This window comes from Anabrus simplex, chromosome 1 (assembly GCF_040414725.1).
Source record: "Anabrus simplex isolate iqAnaSimp1 chromosome 1, ASM4041472v1, whole genome shotgun sequence".
Lineage (NCBI taxonomy): Eukaryota > Metazoa > Arthropoda > Insecta > Orthoptera > Tettigoniidae > Anabrus > Anabrus simplex.
The window spans coordinates 1,408,459,771-1,408,481,763 of NC_090265.1; the positions used below are offsets into that span (position 1 = coordinate 1,408,459,771).

General features: G+C 39.5%; 1 protein-coding gene across 1 annotated transcript in view; it reads left to right on the plus strand.

Annotated features, from left to right (window-relative positions):
- LOC136858375 (Y+L amino acid transporter 2) overlaps window positions 1-21,993 on the plus strand; it is a 498,889-nt gene that overhangs the window by 399,788 nt on the left and 77,108 nt on the right. Inside the window, exon 4 of the mRNA XM_067137871.2 lies at window positions 10,442-10,535. Coding sequence (XP_066993972.1) covers window positions 10,442-10,535 — 94 coding nt within the window. The remainder of the gene's footprint in view (window positions 1-10,441; window positions 10,536-21,993) is intronic.

Consider the following 21,993-nt stretch of genomic DNA (forward strand, 5'->3'; position numbering starts at 1 on the left):
CGTGATCTCGCGTGGACATTAAATGGTGTTACGGGTCTAAAACACTTGAATGAGTAAAACAAGAAAACAACATAAATCTAGTGAAAAGCATATTAAAAATAGTATTCAGTTCGGGATGCTTGGTAAGGTGGACATCAGGTGCCAGTTAGGTAGTGCGTATAGGTTGAAAATGAAACAGTTCAAGGAGAACGTATTGAAAAACCGTTACACACTCAGTGAAATAATTCATTGCATTAAGTTTTGTGGAAAATCTGAGTTCGCACTGCGAAAACACAATGAAACCGGTTCATCCGATAATCCGGGAATTTTTCGTGGGTTGGGCAATTTAATATTCGAACTAGACTCTACTTTAAAGGGGCACATTGAAAAAGAACTAACAGTCGTGTTTTACTGGGACTATCTAAAACTATACAGATCGAGCTTTTAGATTCACTTCTTCAGTTGATAGGTGACGAGATTTCTCTGGGACAACCAGAACAACCATTACAGTTATCCAAAATCCTTACTCAGTTCATTTTTGGAGACGAAATTCCATCTAGTTGTGGAATTTTTTGGGACACGTTTCTAGACGATCTCATCTAGTACGGCTGTCCGTTTGGAAGAGTTTTAGAAAAACGTGCAAAAAATCCTTCCAAAATTGCTATTTTAAAAACCTTTCACTTGCATATTTTGGGTTACGCAGCGCTCTATAATCAAGTTCAATTGGTGGGCGTAACAATAAAACAAGTGCTCATTTTTGTACACGGCCTTCATTCTTGCCTGTACACCTGTGCGTTGCCCGCTTATCACATTCGAACCATCATAGCTCTGAGATATTACTTTTCCTATGGACTTATTTACCTCCAGTTTGTCTAGTTCGGCAAATGACTAATTCCGTAAATACGTAGTTTTTACATCAGATCCTCAGTGATGGTATCCTTAAAATGTAATTATCATTGTATATCCAAATGGCAAAAACAACTGATAAGGACAGCCTTAAGATCTCAATTTTCTCTTCTCTTTTCTGTCAAAGTTGTCAACAAAGAGGTGTGGGGAAAAGTAGTGTAGACACTACCCCCCCCCCCCAACCTAACAGTCCACCGGCCGCCACTGCTGCAAAGGGCATGTATGCGAATCAATAATTTTTATTCTTTGTATTTAGAGATTTATTTCAAAATGCGGCTTCTAATTTGAAGGTTGATTTCTTACTGTAAACTGTAGCGTAAAACGCGTATTGAAGGCTACCTATTACGGTTAGGTATATACCGTCGCGTCTTTGTAGAGTTTTTTATGCTCACAAATATTCTTCTACACATGCTTGGGGTCCATCGTTGACGGTTTAGGCATTCTGATGGCCGTTTCTTCTTCAACTTCTTTCTCTAAAATCGGTCCCTTCTTGTTGTACGTAGGTTAATTCTTCATAGTCCGGCTCCATGGCTAAATGGTTAGCGTGCTGGCCTTTGGTTACAGGGGTCCCGGCAGGGTCGGGGATTTTAACCATCATTGGTTAATTTCTCTGGCGCGGGGCTGGGTGTATGTGTTGTCTTCATCATCATTTCGTCCTCATCATGACGCGCAGGTCGCCTACGGGAGTCAAATTGAAAGACCTGCACCTGGCGAGCCGAACATGTCCTCGGACACTCCCGGCCCTAAAAGCCATACGCCATTTCATTTCAATTCTTCATAGACCTAAACCTTCCTCGCAACATTTTCTGTACAACGGTGAAAACCATATCAAAACCCTTTCGACGGTTCTGAGACTAGCCTGCTCAGGCGCAGACAGGCATCCTTTGGGGACTTATAAAATGTATTTATATATTATTTGTTTATTTATTAATTTGTTTAACGTCACTTCACTTGCTAAAGATTTTAAGAGATACCAGGGTCCCTGAAATTTTCCCTTGCAGTGTTTCTTTAACGTTCCGGAAGCCTGTGACATGGAATTGTTAGGCTACATTTACAGACAAATGTCACCGACCTCACCAAAGGTTGAATCCGCTGTCGTAAGAATAGAAGGGCAACGATTAACTCGAGTGTGCTACTGAGGTACGATAATTGACAATAAGAATGGGATTCCCCTTAGTTACAGCATCATATCGCACTGTGAATTGAAGGTCTTCCGCTTAGTATCTAGGTAAAGGTCAGTGAGATAACCTGTTATTAATGTACAGCTGCTTTGCAAGGCGATTGATTTCTGAAATACCATCGAAGAATAAGGAGCGAGTGATTACTCACTACTACTACCGGTAAGTTGTTATAATTTAACAAAAAACATGCCGCACTCTTGGGCGTTAGTTGTAACTTCACACTCATAGCCTACTATGAAATTGATTAGCCCCACCCTTGGAGACGATTAGTAACATTACGAAAATTGATAATAATTACTCTATTAATACCCGTACCACAACTGAATGTAATTATAACTTGGCGACTTCCAATGAAGTAAAGTTTAAGAACACATCAGAAAAAAAATAAAATAAAAAATAATGTTAATAATTCATAATTTGCTGAAAGTTCAGGTAAATGGGTGCCAGAGGTCACCATAAGATAATCCCTCGATTTGGACTACTATTACCATGACGAATATATATTCGTCGTGCTATTACTACAACTACTAGGAATTCATGATATATGGTAGGACATAACCGATTATAATTCGGGTAGTTTACATAACGACTGGAAAACTGGTATCCTGTTGACTGGGCCTTATCCACTACCTCCTGCAAACGATAGAAAATGGTAGCAGCATGCAAACAAGGCTGACATAAGTAATTTGAACTGTCTGTATGATCAGATTTTCAGTTTGCGCATGGTTATTGAAAAATGCTACGAGAGGAATAGAGAGTTATGTTTGTTTCATAGATATAGAGGAGGCATATGATATCGCACAGAGGGAGAAAGAAAGTGTTAGCAATATTGGGGAACTGTGGGGTTAAGGGAAGATTATTGAAAGCAATCAAAGGTATGTTTATGTTGACAATCGAGCTGCAGCAAGAATTTAAGGTAGAATGAGTTCTTGGTTCAAGCTACTTACAGGGGTTAGACAAGACTGTAATCTTTCACCTGTGTTGTTCATAGTTCACATGGATCATCTACTGAGAAGTATAAAGTGGTAGGGAATGATTCAGTTAGGTGGAAATGTACTAAGAAGTTTGGCTTATGCGGACGACTTGGTCTTAATGGCAGATTGTGCTGAAAGCCTGCAGTGTAATATCTTGGAACTTGAAAATAGGTGCAATGAGTATGATACGAAAATTAGCATTTCCAAGACTGAAGTGATGTCAGTAGGTAAGAAACATAAGAGAATTTAATGTCAGGTTGGGAATACAAAGCTGAAACCGGTAGATAATTTCAAGTATTTAGGATGTGTATCCTCCCAGAATGGTAGTATAGTAAGTAATCAGGTGGAGAGAAGCTAATGCAGTGAGCTCGCAGTTGAGATCAACGGTATTCTATAAGAAGGAAATCACCGGTCTGTTTTCAGACCTAATTTGCTTTACGGGAGTGAAAGCTGGGTTGGCTCACAATATCTTATTCATAAGTTAGAAGTAACAGACATGAAAGTAGCGGGAATGATCGCTGGTTAAAATAGATGGGAAGAATGAGGAGAGTTGGGAATGAACTCGATTGATCAAGCTGTACGCATAACCTGACTTCGGTGGTGGGTCATGTGAGGCAAATGGAGGAAGATATGTTACCTGGGGGAATAATGGACTCAATCATAGAGAGTAAGAGAATTAGAGGGAGACCAAGACAATGATGGTTAGATTCAGTCTCTTATTATTTTAAAGATAAAAACTATAGAACTGAATGAGGTCACAGAACTAGTTACAAAGAGAGGATTTTGGCGGAGTTTATTAAAATCTCAAAGGTTTGCTGAATGAACGCTGAAAGGTATAATAGTCTATAATGAAGATGTATATGCGTATTTATTTATTTATTTATTTATTTATTTGATTATTTATTTATTTATTTATTTATTTATTTATTTATTTATTTATTTATTTATTTATTTATTTATTTATTTATTTATTTATTTATTTATTTATTTATTTATTTATTTATTTATTTATTTATTTATTTATTTATTTATTTATTTATTTATTTATTTATTTATTTATTTATTTATTTATTTATTTATTTATTTATTTATTTTGCTTCAGACAGGATGGTACAACAAAATGTTGTTAAATATTATGGACATACTATTACATTAAACGAATGAAAGAGCAACTTCAGATTATATTAACTCGAACGGAAGTCCTTGTAAAGATAAAGTACTAAAATATAGTAATATAAAAACCAATAATACCGTAGCATAATATCGACAGTTGAAAACAATATTACAAATATTCAGTTATATATGCTCATAAGATACACAATTTTTTCTTGCTATTTGCTTTACGTCGCGCCGACACAGATACGTCGTATGGCGACGATGGGACGGGAAAGGCATAGGAATTCGAAGGAAGCGGCCGTGGCCTTAATTAAGATACAACCCCAGCATTTTCCTGGTGTGGAAATGGGAAAGCACGCAAAACCATCTTCAGGACTGCCGACAGTGGAATTCGAACCCACTATCTCCCGGATGCGAGCTCACAGCTGCGCGCCCTTAACCGCCCTGTACACAATTTTTACACCGCCTGCGAATAACAATATGTTTGAATACTCTGTGCATTTAGGAAGATCACTTGTAAGTAATAAGAACAACAGTGATCCAATATTTGAACCCTGTGGGCACCAGTGGCGTATGTTGGTATCAAGGCGTGGGTTACCACTAGACTTAGGTTACCCCTTTTCGATGGTTAATTTAGCGAACGTCAAGCCTTCAGCGTTTTGAGCTGAGCTAACAGCCAACGGAGAAGCCTGCTGTGTTGTCAAAGTTTGTCAAAGTTGCTTCACAAGCTACTGCCCTGGGCTCTGCTAGTGCCAATGTTCAACCCCTGATCAGTGGAGATAGTAGCCTAAGTTTTAGCAAATTAAAGTCCGTCTTTGTGTTTAAATGGATAGAATTCTTGCCGTTGGTCCGATGGCCCCGGTTCAATTTTCAGAATCAAACCCCCTGTACCCACTGTAATTCCCTTGGCTTGGGGACTGGGGTTTATGACGGCTCATTAGGTCACCACCAAACCTATACAGATGCCATGCACCATTATTATTATTATTATTATTATTATTATTATTATTATTATTATTAAATAAGAATGTTGAATTTTACAGCGGTCGTACCCATCGTACGCTGGTTAATTAGCTTCTTGGGGAGATCAGTGGTGGTGTCCGACCCATGATCACGGGTTCGATTCATCCAACAAAAAGAACACTAAACCTGAAAGATTGCATTTCCTTTTAACTGATCTACCAATAAAAAGAAAGCTATATTGCTCCTATAACAGCAGCTTTGCAGTGTCTTTCTACAATGATGTAGAAGTAAACGGGAGTGAATTACCAACATTCTGTTATCTATCGAAGCGTGTTTTTTAAGTAAGGTCCATTTTGTTGTAGACACTAGTAGTTCGCGCGCATATCGCAACGAGCGCGTGCGTCGTGTACCGGCATGCCTCGGGAACAATTGCGCTCAGTTTCAGCTCTGTAGCTAACCTGTACGGTTCCGTTCTTTGCTTTCAAAATGTTTAAGACTATCAACTCGCCCGCCGCGTGTGAGGTTCGGTCAGTGATACGGTTTTTGTCAGCAAGGAACCTGTCTGCTGCAGAAATTCATCGACAGATTTGCGAAGTGTACGGTGATACTGTTATGAGTGGAAGCAAAGTGCGTAAGTGGGTACGCAATTCAAAGATGGCCGAGACAACGTCCATGATGAGGACCGCTCCGGTCGCCCTTCTTTGATTACAGACGATTTGGTGGCTTCAGTTGACGCGAAGATTTGTGAGAACAGGTGCTTCACAATAACAGGTCTCTCAAACGAATTTCCCGACCTGTCGAGATCAGTGCTTTAAAACATTGTTTCTGAACACCTAAAGTTTAGGAAACTGTGCTCCCGTTGGGTTCCGAAACTCCTAACAGAGGACCACAAAAACCAAAGATATAAGTGTGCGATGAAGTTCTTGACTCGTTATTACGAAGGAGGTGACGGCTTCTTGAGTCAGATCGTAACTGGAGACGAAATATGGGTTTCGCATATCACGCCCGAATCGAAGCAACAGAGCATGGAATGGAGACACACACACTCGCCTGTAAAGGTGAAGGCCAAACAGACTCTGTCCCAGCGCAAAATCATCGCGTCGGTGTTTTGGGATAGGCATGGTGTTTTGTTGGTCGACTTCATGCAACGAGGAACCACTATCATTGCAGAAGCATACTGCCAAACTCTGAGAAAGCGACGCAGAGCGATTCAAAACAAAAAACGCGGCATGCTGACAAAGGGAATTGTCCTCCATGACAATGTAAGACCTCACACTGCAGATCAGACCCGCGATTTATTGGACAGTTTTGGCTGGGAAGTTTTAGACCACCCACCCTACAGTCCTGATCTTGCGCCGAGCGATTACCATCTGTTCCTCCACCTCAAACATCATCTCAGTGGCAACCATTACGATGATGACGACGATGTGAAAACAGCAGTGAACTCTTGGATATAGGAGCAGGCGGCAAGTTTCTATGAAGAGGGTATTTTAAAATTGGTTACGGGGCATGATAAGTGCTTGAACAAACTTGGCAACTATGTCGAAAAATAGAGTGAAGTATGTACTTTCTGAAAATAAATTTACTTTTTTGAAATAACCTTTCGTTGTGTACTTATTTTCAAACGGACCTTACTTAAAAACACGCCGTATAATTAATTTAGAAGTATGAGGTGAGGAAGTAGGCCTATATTATAGGCTACGGTGAGTAACGCATGGTTAATAGCAGTGGCGATCTGACTTACCAAAGCTTAGCACACCTATCCCCCGGTCCCCGCTCCTATCCGATATACAGCAGCAAGCCGCTTGGGGCGAGTTGAGGGGAGAGGGACGAGAGTCTGGGCTGCAATATCAGTCTCCGATGCCTTGCTCTCAGAAATACGTGCGACGTTTTTTCTCACGGCTTTCAAGTTTTGTAAATGGAACAATGTGTCAGATGTTTACATTATAATGCTTTTTAGACTTCCATCATTCTCAAGTGAGGTTTGGGCTTCACTGATAGCCTTGGTAGCGCTCAGCATTACGCCACTGGTGGGCACCAAGGTATTTACTAACGACTGTAAACCTATATTATTGCTATAATTATAGATGATGGTAGCGATATTATGAAAGATGCTGCAGCTGCTCTTGCTCCTGTTGTTGTTGTTGTTGATGATGATGATGATGTCGACAAAAGAGATAGCTTAACAATATGAGACAACAGAGTATGATTTTAATTTAGAATAGAAAACAATTTTTTTAACATTGTTTTACTATGGACGAGTGTGTAGCTACAAACATATCTAGACTGTACTCATTACTATATTTATTAAATATTTTCTCTGACTTTAACACTGGTGAATGATTATGTTGCTGGGTTCTTGATGTTGAGCAGTAGAAATGTTTTGGACGTGTAGATTGATTTGCGACAAACAAGCTTAACAGAGAGAGCAAGCTAGGGTTATCGATAAGGTTATTTGATCATTTTTAGAAAAATAGAAGAACTGCGATTACTCGTCTTTCTGCCAAGGTCTTACAGCCAAGCTATTTCATTAAATCATTCTAAGAAATAAATTTAGGGTAATTATAAGTTATTTTGTACGGAAGATATCTAAGAAGTTTGTTTTGCACCATTTCAAGTTTGTTTTCATACACTTGATAGCTGGAATTCCAAATAAGCTATGCTTATTTTAGCCGACTTCTTACTTAGGAGTTCTGTAATAACTTAATTGCCTCGGGATTAGTGAATTCATGTTTGCATCTCTAAATAAATCCTAACACTTTGTAAGATGTGCAACTACTTGGTATATGTGTACAAGGAACGTCATTTTAGCGTCAAAATACACATCAAGTTCCCTGGCAGAATTCACTAATGTCGTGTTAGTATTCAAAACATTATAGGCCTACGAGTGATAATGTTATTTTTATTCCTGGGAAATATCATGACATGGCACGATACTTATTTATGTTAAAATCTAACTTGTTAAAAGCACTCTAGTGTGATATGCTAATGAGGTCTTTCTGAAGAAATCTACAGTTCTCCTGTGACCGAATGGTTTTGAAAATGTTTATATTGTCTGCGAATAATATGTTTAAATTCTCTATCCATTTAGGAAGGTCATTCATAAGCAATAAGAAGAATGTTGGTCCAAGATTTGAACTGTATGGGACACCAGATTGAGTATTATAAGACGCAGATTAATATCCTTTATAAGACACATACTGTTTCCCATCAGATGATATGAATCAAATGATTTGATTAGGCTGTGAGGGAGGGCATAATAAGCTCATTTATGTAGAAGTACATGCATGCATTTATGCCCTAAAATTACGGAAATATGACATACAAACTTGGAAATATGAAGCAAAAGCAATTTAATTTTGTCCAATCATTGCCCAGAACACTGTTTTATTCAGGCAGAAGACCAGCAGCAAACTGTCCACATTCCTAACATTCTGTTTTTCCTTCCTGTTTTGGCAAGTTACTGCTCGTGAAAACTTCATTCTACAAAATATTTCTAAATAGTCCGGCTCCATGACTAAATGGTTAGCTTGCTGACCTTTGGTCACAGGGGTCCCGGGTTCGATTCCACCATCATTGGTTAATTTCGCTGGCACGGGGGCTGGGTGTATGTGTCGTCTTCATCATCATGTCATCCTCATCACGACGCGCAGGTCACCTACGGTTGTCAAATCAAAAGACCTGCACTTGGCGAGGCGAACATGTCCTTGGAAACTCCCGGCACTAAAAGCCATACGCCATTTCATTTTTTAATTTAATTTCATTTCATTTCATTTCTAAAGAAAAGAAATCCAGACTAACCAACCACAGATAAAATCGCCTGGCATTATCTGCACAAAATATATAAGTAATATTTAATGGTTACAGCAGAGACGTAATAGTATTTGCGCATGGTGATGGGTTCTAGATGTAGTTTTTACAACGAATATTCCATTTTAAGCACTATGACTTACATATTACCATGTTGTTTCTGTTCATTTATAGGCTGAAGATGACTTTGAATGATGTTGAAACTCTAGTACCTAAAATGGAGCAATTCGTGGTAAAAATTCATCATTATGTGAATAATACTTGCAAAACGCTGAAAACAAGTATAACATGATCAAAATCATATTCTTTATACTACTTTCTAATCAAATATGACTAAGTAAGAATATAAAATATGCATTTATATGACCAATAAAACCTACGTCATCATGATTCAACCATCATGCATAGTTTATAACTTTTTAGATGCAGTGACTTCGATAGACAAAGTCTCCACTACCGGCCTTGTCTCCAACACTTAATTTTTCTCGAAGATATCTCATCGTAAATCACGAATGACGGAATAGTTTATTACGGCACAAGGGAGGGATTTCCCCCACCGACGATTTTATCTCAAAGGTTCACCGCCACTAAAATTGCCCGGGAGGGATTATTTCATTATAAAATAATGAGGAAAATGTAGAACACATAATTTGTTACTGAAATTAATAATTTTGCTGTGCATATTTTCGTAAAAACATCAGCAATAATTCAAAAATGACTGCCACACCTTGAGCAATAAAACAACGCAGTAGTGCCAATCCGGACCTGCAGTTTAATAATAATAATAATAATAATAATAATAATAATAATAATAATAATAATAATAATTCACTCTGACAAGTCCATTTGAAACCTGGGCAAAAATGTAAATTACTTGAAGCTCTCCTCCCTTATCATTGCTCTAAGTAGCTCCAGCTTACACCACTTCTGTGCTTCTCGGAGATGATGCGTTTCCGATAGTTATCAATAGGACAACGTTCACTTAAGGTGTGTACAATCCGACAAATTTGTTCAGTCAGCATATAGCCCTGGTAGAGGAAGGTTCTACTAATAAAGCAATAAATCACGACAAATCGCAGCTCGTCTGGTCTTTCCTAAGAAAGGGACACACTCTCATAAACTTCTCAGCTGATTGGAATATCATTCTAATGTTTATCATTCAAAATTCAAACAAAAGGATCTAAAATTTACATTTTTCTGGGGGGAGGGGGTAATAAAAATTATAGGGGAAATTTATACCCCCTCACCCCGCCGGATACTGCCTGAAATAAACAGTAGTAGTTAAGCCTCGTGTACCTTCTCCCTACCACCACTTCTTTCTGATTTCGCACCCCGCTATTAAGCAAATCAATGAAGTGATTAGATCGTGTTTGGAACTCTCAAGGGTTAATATTGTATTTGACTGTGCACACAGTATATTATACTGGGTCATCATTCTAGTATATTTATCCATTTACATCCCCTAGGTTTGTTTGGTTTTGTGTCTGAGGCCGACTTCAATTTCTGTTACAGGACACACTGAGTACTTCACCTTCGCTGGAACCAAGTCGGATGTAACAGAACTAGCCCTCTCGTTCTACTCGGGGCTGTTCGCGTACAATGGCTGGTAAGTTATGTATCCTTCTCCAACGGAGAGTTAACGGAGCATCTTTTGCTTCTAATCGGACCCTTCTGATGTAAGAGTGTACGGATCAATGGATGCCATTGTCTTATGAGAATCCATCGATTCTCTTTCATGTAAAGTAGGTCGTCTCATCTTGTGAAGACTGCGATGAAGGTACCTCTTCTCCAAATTATATTATGTAAGTATGAACCGAGCGAGTTGGCTACGTGGTTCGAGGTGTGTAGCTTTTAGCTTGCATTCGGCAGATAATGGGTTCGAACCCCAGGGTCGACAGCCCTGAAGATGGTTTTTCGTGGTTTCCGATTTTCGCACCAGGCAACTAAGACCACGGTCGCTTCTTAGCCCTGTCCTATTCCACCTTCGCCGTAAGGCTCCTTTTATACTTACATGCCACATGCTACATGCCACATGCTTGAAGCCAGGAATGTGGCGTTCGCACTTGGAAAGGACCCTTTTATAGTTTCGTATCTGTCGAGCAGGTACAATGGCAGATTTTACATCTAAAGTATTCGCAGCTGCATACCTCTGCGAGATAATGGCAGTAAAAAAAGATGAAAAGGCATTTCAGTTTTCATCCTCTGAACATTCAAATATACAGTATATGATAGGAGCTTTCAAAACCCTTTACACTGACCTACGAGAAGACAAAACAATATTTTTAATTATTTTAGGATGACCCCAAAATCATTTGATGAATTATTTGGAAAAATAGAATGTCAGTTCCATATTACAAGAAAACACTTCCTTTCCATTCGTCCAATAGAGCGGTTCTGTGAAACTACAATCTACAGATGTATTAAATGCAAAGAACATTATATAAAATACCATGTAAACAACTAAATGTAAATTATTTCTAACATTATGTTTGTAAGTTTAGCTTTGAGTAACGTTAATGTCCTTTGTATATTGCTGACTAGTCATTTCACATTTAAAACTATTCAGAACTTGCTGATTTCCAAGAATGTGTAGATTCATTTAGGTAAATATATGATGGCCGGCGTTGATGTGGATCATTATAGTAAATTTGGAATTGCCCTGGATCAGACAAAGATGTAGAAGGTTGGTTTGGGAGGACATCGCTCAATTGGGACTGACCCGAATCGGTTTGGTTTCGAGAGTGTGCATTATATGAATCTTTCTTCATACGTAGCGGTGATAACGCTGCAGATTTACTCCCACGCCTTATTCCGGAGATCTCGATTTTTGTAGTCTTCGTTACCTGGATCCCATAATACCGATCTACACTGCATTCGCTAATGAGCAGTTCCGTATCTAATCCAGCATCCATTGTCCTGGTTAGCACTAGACTACACCACAAACTGTACTGAACCGCCCGGCATGAAGCGTCAACTATAAACATTCCCATAAGGTTTTGGTCCCACCCGCGCGGCGTGACATGTCAAGCGTGGCGGCCACCTGCTCGTCCCGACCCGCCTCAGTCACATGCCTGGCGGGAGGAAGCGACCGCGAGACGGGAGCAGGTAAGTATAAAATGGTCCCATTTAAACAATGTTAATTCACATGCTTGGCGTGTGGCGTGTAGCATGTGGCATGTAACTATAAAAGGAGCCTAAGACCTGTCTTTGTCGGCGCGACGTATGTATGTTGGGTATTCAGCCCGAAGGCTGGTTTGATCCTCCACAGCTCCATCAACAGCTGTCATAGATAGCCTAGGTGTCACTGAAGATGCATACTAGGGAAATGAGGAGTGAGGTAGTGTCCCGTTGCTTTCCTCACCGGGCCAGAAGTTGCTATTACATATCAGTCCTCCAAGCCCGCTGAAATGCATGCAACCGAACTTAAGAGCGATATTTTCACACCATTCGTAACAGGGACTGGCTGAATAAGGAATGGTATTACTAGCATCGTTCGTACCTCGGTCACTTTCATATTGTCAAAGCCAAGGATGAGACAGGTCTTTGAAAGTAACAAATTTATTCTTGCCCATACCAGAAGTCATAGTGCACTGTAAATACTACACCTTGCCAGCAAAGGCGCGACGTAAACTAACAAAAATGAGATAAGTATAACGTAGTAGATTTCGATTATAACTTCTGTCACGAGTAAAATGGAGAAAGTTCTTGATGAGTAACTCGAAAGAAATTGATATCATCGTATTTCTACAGTTCGTCACAGATCAGGTTTTTAGCGACTACTTGCATCATAGACAACCAATAGGCCCTACTACATTCAAGATCCAGATCGCAATATGCAGTCATAGAGGGAGAGACTAACCCTCTGCTGTAAAGAAAGAAAGAAAGAAAGAAAGAAAGAAAGAAGAAATGTGAATCCACTTGTATAGTAGGGCCTACTTAGGTTTTGTCAGAGTAGAAGTCTCTTGCAGAGTGATCTTAAGAAGTGGTGTACCGAAGCTAATAATTATCTTCCTGATGTCCGGCTCCATGGCTAAATGGTTAGCGTGTTGGCCTTTGGTCCAGAGGGTCCCGGGTTCGATCCCCGGCCGGGTCGGGGATTTTAACCTTCATTGGTTAATTCCAATGGCTCGGAGGCTGGGTGTGTTTGTCGTCTTCAGCATTAGAATTCATCATGGGTAGGGCCCCATTCTCATAGACGCGCAGGTCGCCTATGCGGCGTCAACTCGAAAGACCTGCACTCGGCCTCTTCGGAGGCCACACGCCATTGATTGATCTTCCTGATATTCAGTTTCCTTTCTTCGAAATTAATCCTAAACATACCTTTATGAAAACATGTCCATACTTGCATATTCGTCTGTCATCAGATGGATACACACTGGCTACAAACATGCAAAAGAAGAATATATTCTCTTTCTGTATCGTTTGCGTCGGTGGCTGAAGATCAAACACTAAGGCAGGAGATGAGACTAGATGGATGTTTCGATCCTCCTCACAAAACGTGTAGCAACTTTACGCATATGCGTATGCATTCATACCTATTTAGAAGAAACGTATACTTTGTTTATGGGTTCTGTCTCTAGTTGGTGAGAACTACCCAGTTTTTCATATGTTTTTACCAGACTTACCAATCAAGAATTAAATAAAGACCAGAAATTGATAACAGAAAATCCTTCATGTAAAATTTCCTTATGACTTCGATCATTTGTCATCGCGTACATGACTGATTCAGTCAGACTTCTTCCAGAAATAAAGGGATTTGTTGTAGCATTTCAGGACTTTGTAGTCTGTAAATAAATTACGGTAGATGGTACAGTTAATAACGACAAGTTCTGTCGCTGCGGTAAAATACAAGCAGTATTACAGTATTAGCTGAAAAGGCGAGAGATGGGCGCTCGAAGGAGTGTTTAAAAGTAGGGAAGATCATAATATGAAGATAAAGTGGGAATTCAAGAGGATAAATTAGGAGTAAATATTCATTTATAGAAAGAGAAATTAAGGATGAGAATAATTTAGCAAATTCCTAACTTCTTTGAAATCATTTTAGAAAAGACTAGGTAAGTAGTTGATAGGGAATCTGACACCTGGACGACAGCCCTAAATACAGATTAGTAGTGATTGTGATACACACGCCACCTTGCTTAGTGTTTCTCCATGTCCTGTAATAATAATAATAATAATAATAATAATAATAATAATAATAATAATAATAATCACGAAGTCAAAAGTGAAATTCATGGGTGAAGTATCGGAGCCCGTTGCCATTAAGACGTGCGTGCGACAGGATGACGAATTGTCACAATTGCTTTTCAACCTTGTTCTAGACAAAGTCATTCGAGAATGGGAGAAGGAATTGAAAGTTCAGAAGCACTGGAAACCCATTCAACTTGGCCGAAAGAACTATGACATAAAGGTCAGTTGTTTAGCTTTCGCAGACGACCTAGCGATACTAAAAGACTGATATTTCAGCGATCAAACAGATTGAAGTCCTCAAGGAATGCGCTGAGAAAACTGGACTACAAATCTAATTCAAGAAGACCAAGTTTATTTGCACTAAATTCGACATTCAGGAATTACAAACAAAATATGGGCAGATCAAACGAGTTCCGTACTTTAAATATCTCGGTGAGATCCTAGAACCAACAGAGTTGGAAAAGGAAGCACAGAAAGTTCGATTGCAAAAACTCAAAAGAACATATTGGAGAACCCGTGACATCTACAACAAGAAATGCATGTCCATACATACAAAGGGCACTAGGAAAGTTCTGCAATGTGAGTGAACGTTTTAGCCTTTTTCAAAATAATTTCCACCACACTCAATACACTTCTCCATACGTCGAAACCAGTCACTGAACCAACTCTGCCACTTTTCTTCGGTTACATTTTCACACTCTTGGTTCCATGCTGCCAGAAGCTCCACGTCGGATGCAAAACGCCGCCCTTTCAGCTTCATCACCACTTCTGGGAAGAGTGCGAAGTCACATGGGGCAAGATCAGGACTGTATGGAAGGTGATCAAGCAGTCAACCCTGATCTGGCAAGAAAATCCATTGTTACATTAGCACGATATGCTGGAGAATTGTCGTAAAGCAAGAGCCAAGTGTTGAGCCGTGACCTTCGACGGAGCTACTTGAGAGTCTGGATGACCTGAGGCAGACAAGTCTCACTGTACCACTTCGCAGTAACTGTCCTTTGTGTCTCTAGCACAACCCGAGTCAGGATGCCCCGTTTAGTGAAGAATACTGCAATCATACTTTTCTTCACTGACCTTGACTTTCTCACAGTCGCAAGAGTACCCTCATCTTCAAACAGCCACACCTTGTTCTGGGATTTTGTTGGGACATCGTAATAATAAAACCAAGTTTCGTCACCTGTAACGATGCTATTGACATTACGCGAAGTCCCATTTTCAAACTGTTTTAGCATTTTTCAGCACCATTTCACTCGATGTGCCCTTTGTTCCTCTGAAAGTGAATGGGGCATCCAAAGGGAACAAACCTTTCTAACATGGAGATGGTCGTTTAGAATTGAATGAATAGCTGGTGCAGGGATATTGGAAGGTCTCTTCTACCTGGCGATATGCCAACCGTCTCTCTTGCTGCAACATTTTCCTCACAGCTTCAATGTTTTCCTCAGACGGTCGCCCAGAACGAAGATCGTCTTTAACCCCAAAATTCCCCCTCTGGAACTCTTTGTACCAGCGGAAAATTGTTGTCCGATGTGGACAGTCTTTCCCCAGCACATGCGTCATTTCCTCCAGGCACTGGTCAACAGTTAATCCACAAACAAAATTGTAGCAGATAATTTCGCGATATCGTAACTTGCTTTCAATCCCACTGCTTGGTAAAAACTGGTGTGAAGGTCGCGCTTTGCTGTCTTCTAGACTAGTTTTCACCCCTCTTTTCATCCCTCACCATAACAGGGGTGTCCAGCCAACCGTTATTGCGTATTGTAAAACTTTCCTAGTGCCTTTTGTACAAAAATCAAACATTATAATACGGTGATTAAACCTGAAGTGCTGTATGCAAGTGAAATCTTGGTACTTAATAATAAAAGTCATCTGGAAAACATCTTGAAGGAGGAAAGGAAGATCTTGAGAAAAATTCTAGACCCAGAGAAAAAGGAAGAAAGGTATAGACTCCAATCACGCAAAGCTACGGAAAGACTGCCCAACCTTGCCGCAGACGTCAGAAAACGAAGACTGAAATTCTATGGACACGTTCACAGACTATCGTCTTCAAGGCTAACCCAGAAGATTTTGACATATACTGAAGAACTGAAGAACGTACCATGGATACAAGATGTTAAAAATGATCTGGAAAAGGCCCAGATATAACCATCAGAAACACTGGACAGAAACATTTACCGTCACAAAATAAATAGTTGGGTAGTAAAGCCAGAGAATGAAGTCCCTAAAAGATCGGGGACTAAGTGGTCAGAAGAGAGGAAACAGGCACACAGTGAATGAAAGCAATATGGTCTATTAGAAAGGCTAATCATAAATGTAATGCGTGAACCAACAGGGTCCATACGCAAATAATAATAATAATAATAATAATAATAATAATAATAATAATAATAATAATAATAATAATAATAATAATAATAGCACTGGATGAACACAACTTGCACTTTACATTAAAGCAGATGTCACTGGAAAACAAGTCGACGAGGCTATTATTACTGATTAGATGTCACAATGAAGAATAGCTTACATATATTGTGAGTTATATTTACCGAAACCACCCATTAACAGTAAGTCCCGAGACACGCTAAATACCTGTCCATCCTCAATCGTGCGACTGGTTTTATAATCTTTCTAATTTCATGCAGCCCTGATTGATATGAATGGAGTGTAGTTCCTCTCTGTTTATTACGGTAAAAGCTTTCTTGCAGCCTTCCATTACGCAGATAAGAAACTAACATTTTATGCTTTTGCGGTACCACTATTGGAAGTCTCCTATACTTCACAGTAGTTATCAACATGCCAGTGACAGGAAACCGATGCTATTAAGGTACCGTAAATGCTTTCATGTCTATATTTAAATGTTTAGACTTTAAACGGCTTGTGTTATAGGTTAACTAATCTCAATATGCTAACTGCAGGTCAAGTTCAACATCCAGCCCTATAGTACAAATATTACAAGTGCAAGATAACCTAGTTAAGAAAAACAACTCGGGAGGTCCTCCAAAGCTCCCCCCTCCGCGTGGTGATCAACACAAGCTACATCGCCTGCGACATGTTGTTAATTCTAAGAAAAGGAAACAGCAGAGAGGGTTGGGGAATAATTATACTAAGGAAGTATTGTGCCCGTCCACTTCAGGCAGGTAAGGTAGTGAGTTGCGTGGTACTGTAGGTTCGTAATAAAGACCAGGAGAAGACCCCATAAGCATAGAGGAGTTTTAAATTTAATGTATATACACATTATATTATGAAGAAGATTTAACCGTAGGCCTACATAAATAATGGTATCAAATGATGAAATGTTAATTGTTCGATTTATTTTTTGATTTGTCTAAAAAAGTTAGGCACGCGCTCATCATTACAGTATGCTCGACAAGATCAGAACAGGTGTTATTTAGTATTTATACCAAACTAAAAGAACAATTGGCTTTTCAAAGTAAAAATAACCTTGTCTTGCACGGATAAATTAATTGAGTCTTTTATAAAATTAAAATAGCTAATTGCTATTTAATTACGTTACTAGTAGGCATTATGTAGCAAACGTAAAACCGTTTTAAAAGCAGAGTTTAATAAAAACACTAAATTTTAACTAAGCTTAAAGTCCAAATTTTCTTGATATCAGAAAAATATGTTTTATTCAACTGTAGAAACACTGATTAAACTTGAGATTTGAAGATTTTCCTTCTTGATTTCATATCGGCAGAGATATCAACGACTCTATCAACGTTAATTTGCCTTGCCCTTTCATTTTCTGACAATAGAACCAGAGCATTTAGGCGTTCTTGATTCATAGAAGTTCTAAGGTGGTGTTTGTTCAGTTTTAATGTGGAAAATTATATTTCACCTTTGGCCACTGTAACGGGGTACCGTATTATGAAGGGGAAATGGCGATAACTGTGATACCGATATTGTGTAATTTCGACAACATTTAAATTCCATTTGATGTAGCGAATACCCTAAGTTTCCGCATGCATAATCTTGCCGTGAGAGGATCATAGAACCACTATCAATTTACTGTTGCTATCCATGGCCTCGCAAGCTTTTCACAGTTATTCTGATAACTGATGTTATGATTTTCCGTGATTCCTTCTCACCACACACACACACACACACACACACACACACTCTCTCTCTCTCTCTCTCTCTCTCTCTCTCTCTCTCTCTCTCTCTCTCTCTCTCTCTCTCTCTCTCTCTCTCTGCAAGAGGATGGTAGCGTAGAAGCTACTATATTTCAAGTCGCAGTCGCGTGTATAAGTAATTTACTGGGCTAACTAATTGTATTCGAGCTTTTCTCTTTGATTTCAGCCATAGAAAAGTTCTTCTTTCACGAAGTCGCTCTTGTCGTACAGTATTTGGTGTGAATTAGTGCGAGGAGTGGAATGAGCAGGGTTGCCACCCATCCCGAATTTTCCGGGACTTCCCCGTATCTGAGTATAATTTCCCGCGTTCCAAAAGAAAGCTTCTCGGGACGGGATTATTTTCTTTATCAGAGTTATAACAATGTCGCGTGGTTAAAAAAAATATCAGTTATAAAGATGTAAGCGGCCTGTGCTCTTGATTTTTTCAAAACTTTTCGAGTGGTGGCTCGTCCTGGAAAAAAACCCAAAATAACATTTTACGGGCTTATTAATCATATAACTACGTGGAATTGTTATAAGTTTTAGTAAGTTCCGCGTCGGTTGAGCCTGACGGCTGAAAACGTGGGAATCCCCGCCTAACACTGGGGGTCCATTGTCCTGGCGTGACTATAGTACGGTTCAACGGATGTACCGGTAACCGCCACCCTGTCTTTATGAACATACACAATTAAAGTGAATTTTGGTAGGGCTTTCTTTGATTAGTTAGGCCTATGGCATCACTGGTTTGACCTTTTCTTCCTCTTAATTCTCTCTCCCTGGATAGATCTCCTAAATCTCGTTCATACTCTCCGTCGTAGAACCCCGTATAGCGGGATTGATGTTCATTACTTGACGTAGGCTAACTCGGACTCCTGGTGCCATTACCGATAGGGTAAATTAAAAGTAAAATAAATAATAATCGTGCGCAATTAATCGTAAAAATATAACCTTTGTTTTCATTTTGAAACGTTTTCAACATGTTACATACCTTAAAAATGCACACATACTGTATATAAAATTTACACACGTACCGCACTCGTTATCCTCAAAATATTTCTGTTTCTTTTAATTGATACAAACATTTAACGAATTATTAATTCCGATTTTTCTTTATTTCTACTTCAGTGTAGGAAAATGAAATCTTAACAAGAAGGATTTGTGCTAGATAAACAAAATTCGGGAAGCGTGTTTGCACATCTGAAGGATAACGCCTATTCAGATAGCATGCTAGTCGACGAAGAGTGTCGGTAGTAGCGCCATTATAACCTCGCAAAGCGAGTGTATTTTAAATGTGCACTGTAGTCTTCGTGAACGTTAGTCATCTTCCAGTCTTGACGTTGTAAGGTAGGAGTGAGTCAAACATGCCTTTAAGGAGACGGAGAAGGCAGTATCAGCAACTTACAGAGTTTGAACAAGGCCGTGTAATAGGGCTACGAGAAGGTGGATGTTCTTTCCGCGATATTGCAGAATGACTTGGTAGGGATGTATCCACAGTGCATCGGTGTTGGCAACTATGTTCACAGGAAGGCGTTGTCTCAAAAGGACCGGGGTACTGGCCGCACATGAGCCACTACGGAGAGGGAAGACCACAGTATTCACCACATGGCTGCTGTGGATTGTACTGCATCTGCGGCAGCCATTAGAGGTTCAGTTGGCACACGAGTGACGCAACGAACTGTAACAAATCGCTTACTCGAGGAACAGCTCCTAGCCAGACGTCCTGTAGCATCCATACCACTAAATCTGAATCGCTGTCATTTGGGACTTCAGTGGTGTCAAGCTGAAACTCATTAGAGGGCGGAGTGGAGGTGGTTTGTTGTATTCTCAGATGAGAGCCATTTCTGTCTTAGTGTGAGTGATGGCTGTCAGTTGGTAAGGAGGAGGTGAGGTGATCACTTGGAACCAAGCTATCTGAGGCGTCGACACACTAGGTCTAAGAAGTGATTTCCTTTCACAGCGGAAGCACTCTCATCGTCATCCCAAGAGCCTTAAGAGTAGATTTGTATGCCAGACTGGTGATTGAACCAGTTTTGCTGCCACTTATTCGCAGCAATCAAGGGGGTGTTTTCCAACAGGATAATGCTCATCCTCATACCACTGCTATCACCTTGCATGCTCTACAGAGCGTTGACCAATTGCCTTGGCCTGCGATATCACCAGGTCTTACGCCCATTTAGCATGTATGAGACATAATGGAATGACAAACCCAGCATCATCCAATACCAGCATTAACCATTACCGATTTTACTAACCACGTGCAACAGGTGTGGAACTTCATCCCACAAAATGACATATGGCACCTGTATGACACAATGCTTGAATTGAAAATAGTGGCAATTACAGCAGTTAATAATGTACCACCATGTCACATATCTTCTCGCACATACTTGAACCTGTGACCTGGAAAGTTTAATCAAATAATTATGTTACCTAAACTGTTGCTTAGCCTAAATTGCTTTCCTCTAAACCAGAGTTGCTCAGCTGGGCACCCGTTGAAACTAGTGCATTGCAGCTGGGCGGGCTTGACGTACCTGAGGGCAGCTTGCATGTCAAGGGTATGTCACATTCAAACGAGAGAACAAATATATTTGGTATGGCAAAGGAGGAGAGTAGTTCTATTGTGACTACAGAGCTTTCCTCACACCATTTTAAACAAAATATAAATCAGAGCACAAAGAAAGACTATAATTGCAAGAAAAATATTTTTTCAACTATTCTTGTGTGATTTATACTGTGCTCAATACTGGCAGACATGTTTTATTTTCGTATACTTACACATTCAAAGAAAACTGATACATTACAAATTTGTTCCAACAGTCACTCAAAAAGATAATTAGCACATCGTATTGTATGTTCCTTGCCCTCAATATTTTATCAGACATAATTTTAATTATTATCAAAGTATCTGTGAGGAAATTTAACAACACCATATGCTTTAATATTTAATTTTAGTGACTGTACAAAGATAGAGGGTTAAAGCGTGCAAGCTACAATTTACAATTTCTTGGTTCAGAGTGACAGAATTTTCACTAAGAAAAGTAAAATTCCTATAATCCATTCAGTAAACTGTAGGTATTACAAAAGTCAACATTTTTATGCATGATTTTGCATAATGTTTTAGTGTTTTGTGACTTTTCCTGTTTGAGTTTCAGAAAATAGTATTTAAAATTTATCTTCAACTATTTTTATTTGAACATCCCCTACAACAGTATCATGTATATAAGTTCTTTAAACTGACAAAGTGTAGTCAAATGTTGCATCTGATTAACAATATGCTCTCAAATTGAAGTATCCAGGCAGTCATGCATGCAAATCACAGCAAAATAAAGGTACTTAACAGTGGTCTACCTCAAGGATCTGTTCTCTCTCCATTACTGTTTAATCTGTATATTGCAGACATACCTGTCACGAGCTCTCGTCAATTTGCTTATGCCGACAATCTGGCAATAATTAGTCAGCATGTCGATGCTAATGTGACAGAGAGAACTTTAAATGCAGACCTGGATGTTCTGTGCACATACTTCAAAATGTGGCGCATGAAACCAAGCCCTAGTAAAATGGAAACCTGCTTCTTCCATTTAAATAACCGGCAAGCTAATACAGTATCACCTTGAAAGTGTCACTTAATGGAAGTCTTCTCCCTCACAATGCCAACCCCAAATATCTTGGAGTTGCTCTCGACTGAGCGCTATCATACAGGAAACATCTAACCATCCTAGCAGCCAAATTAAGGTCACGCAACAACATCATCTACAAACTTGCTGG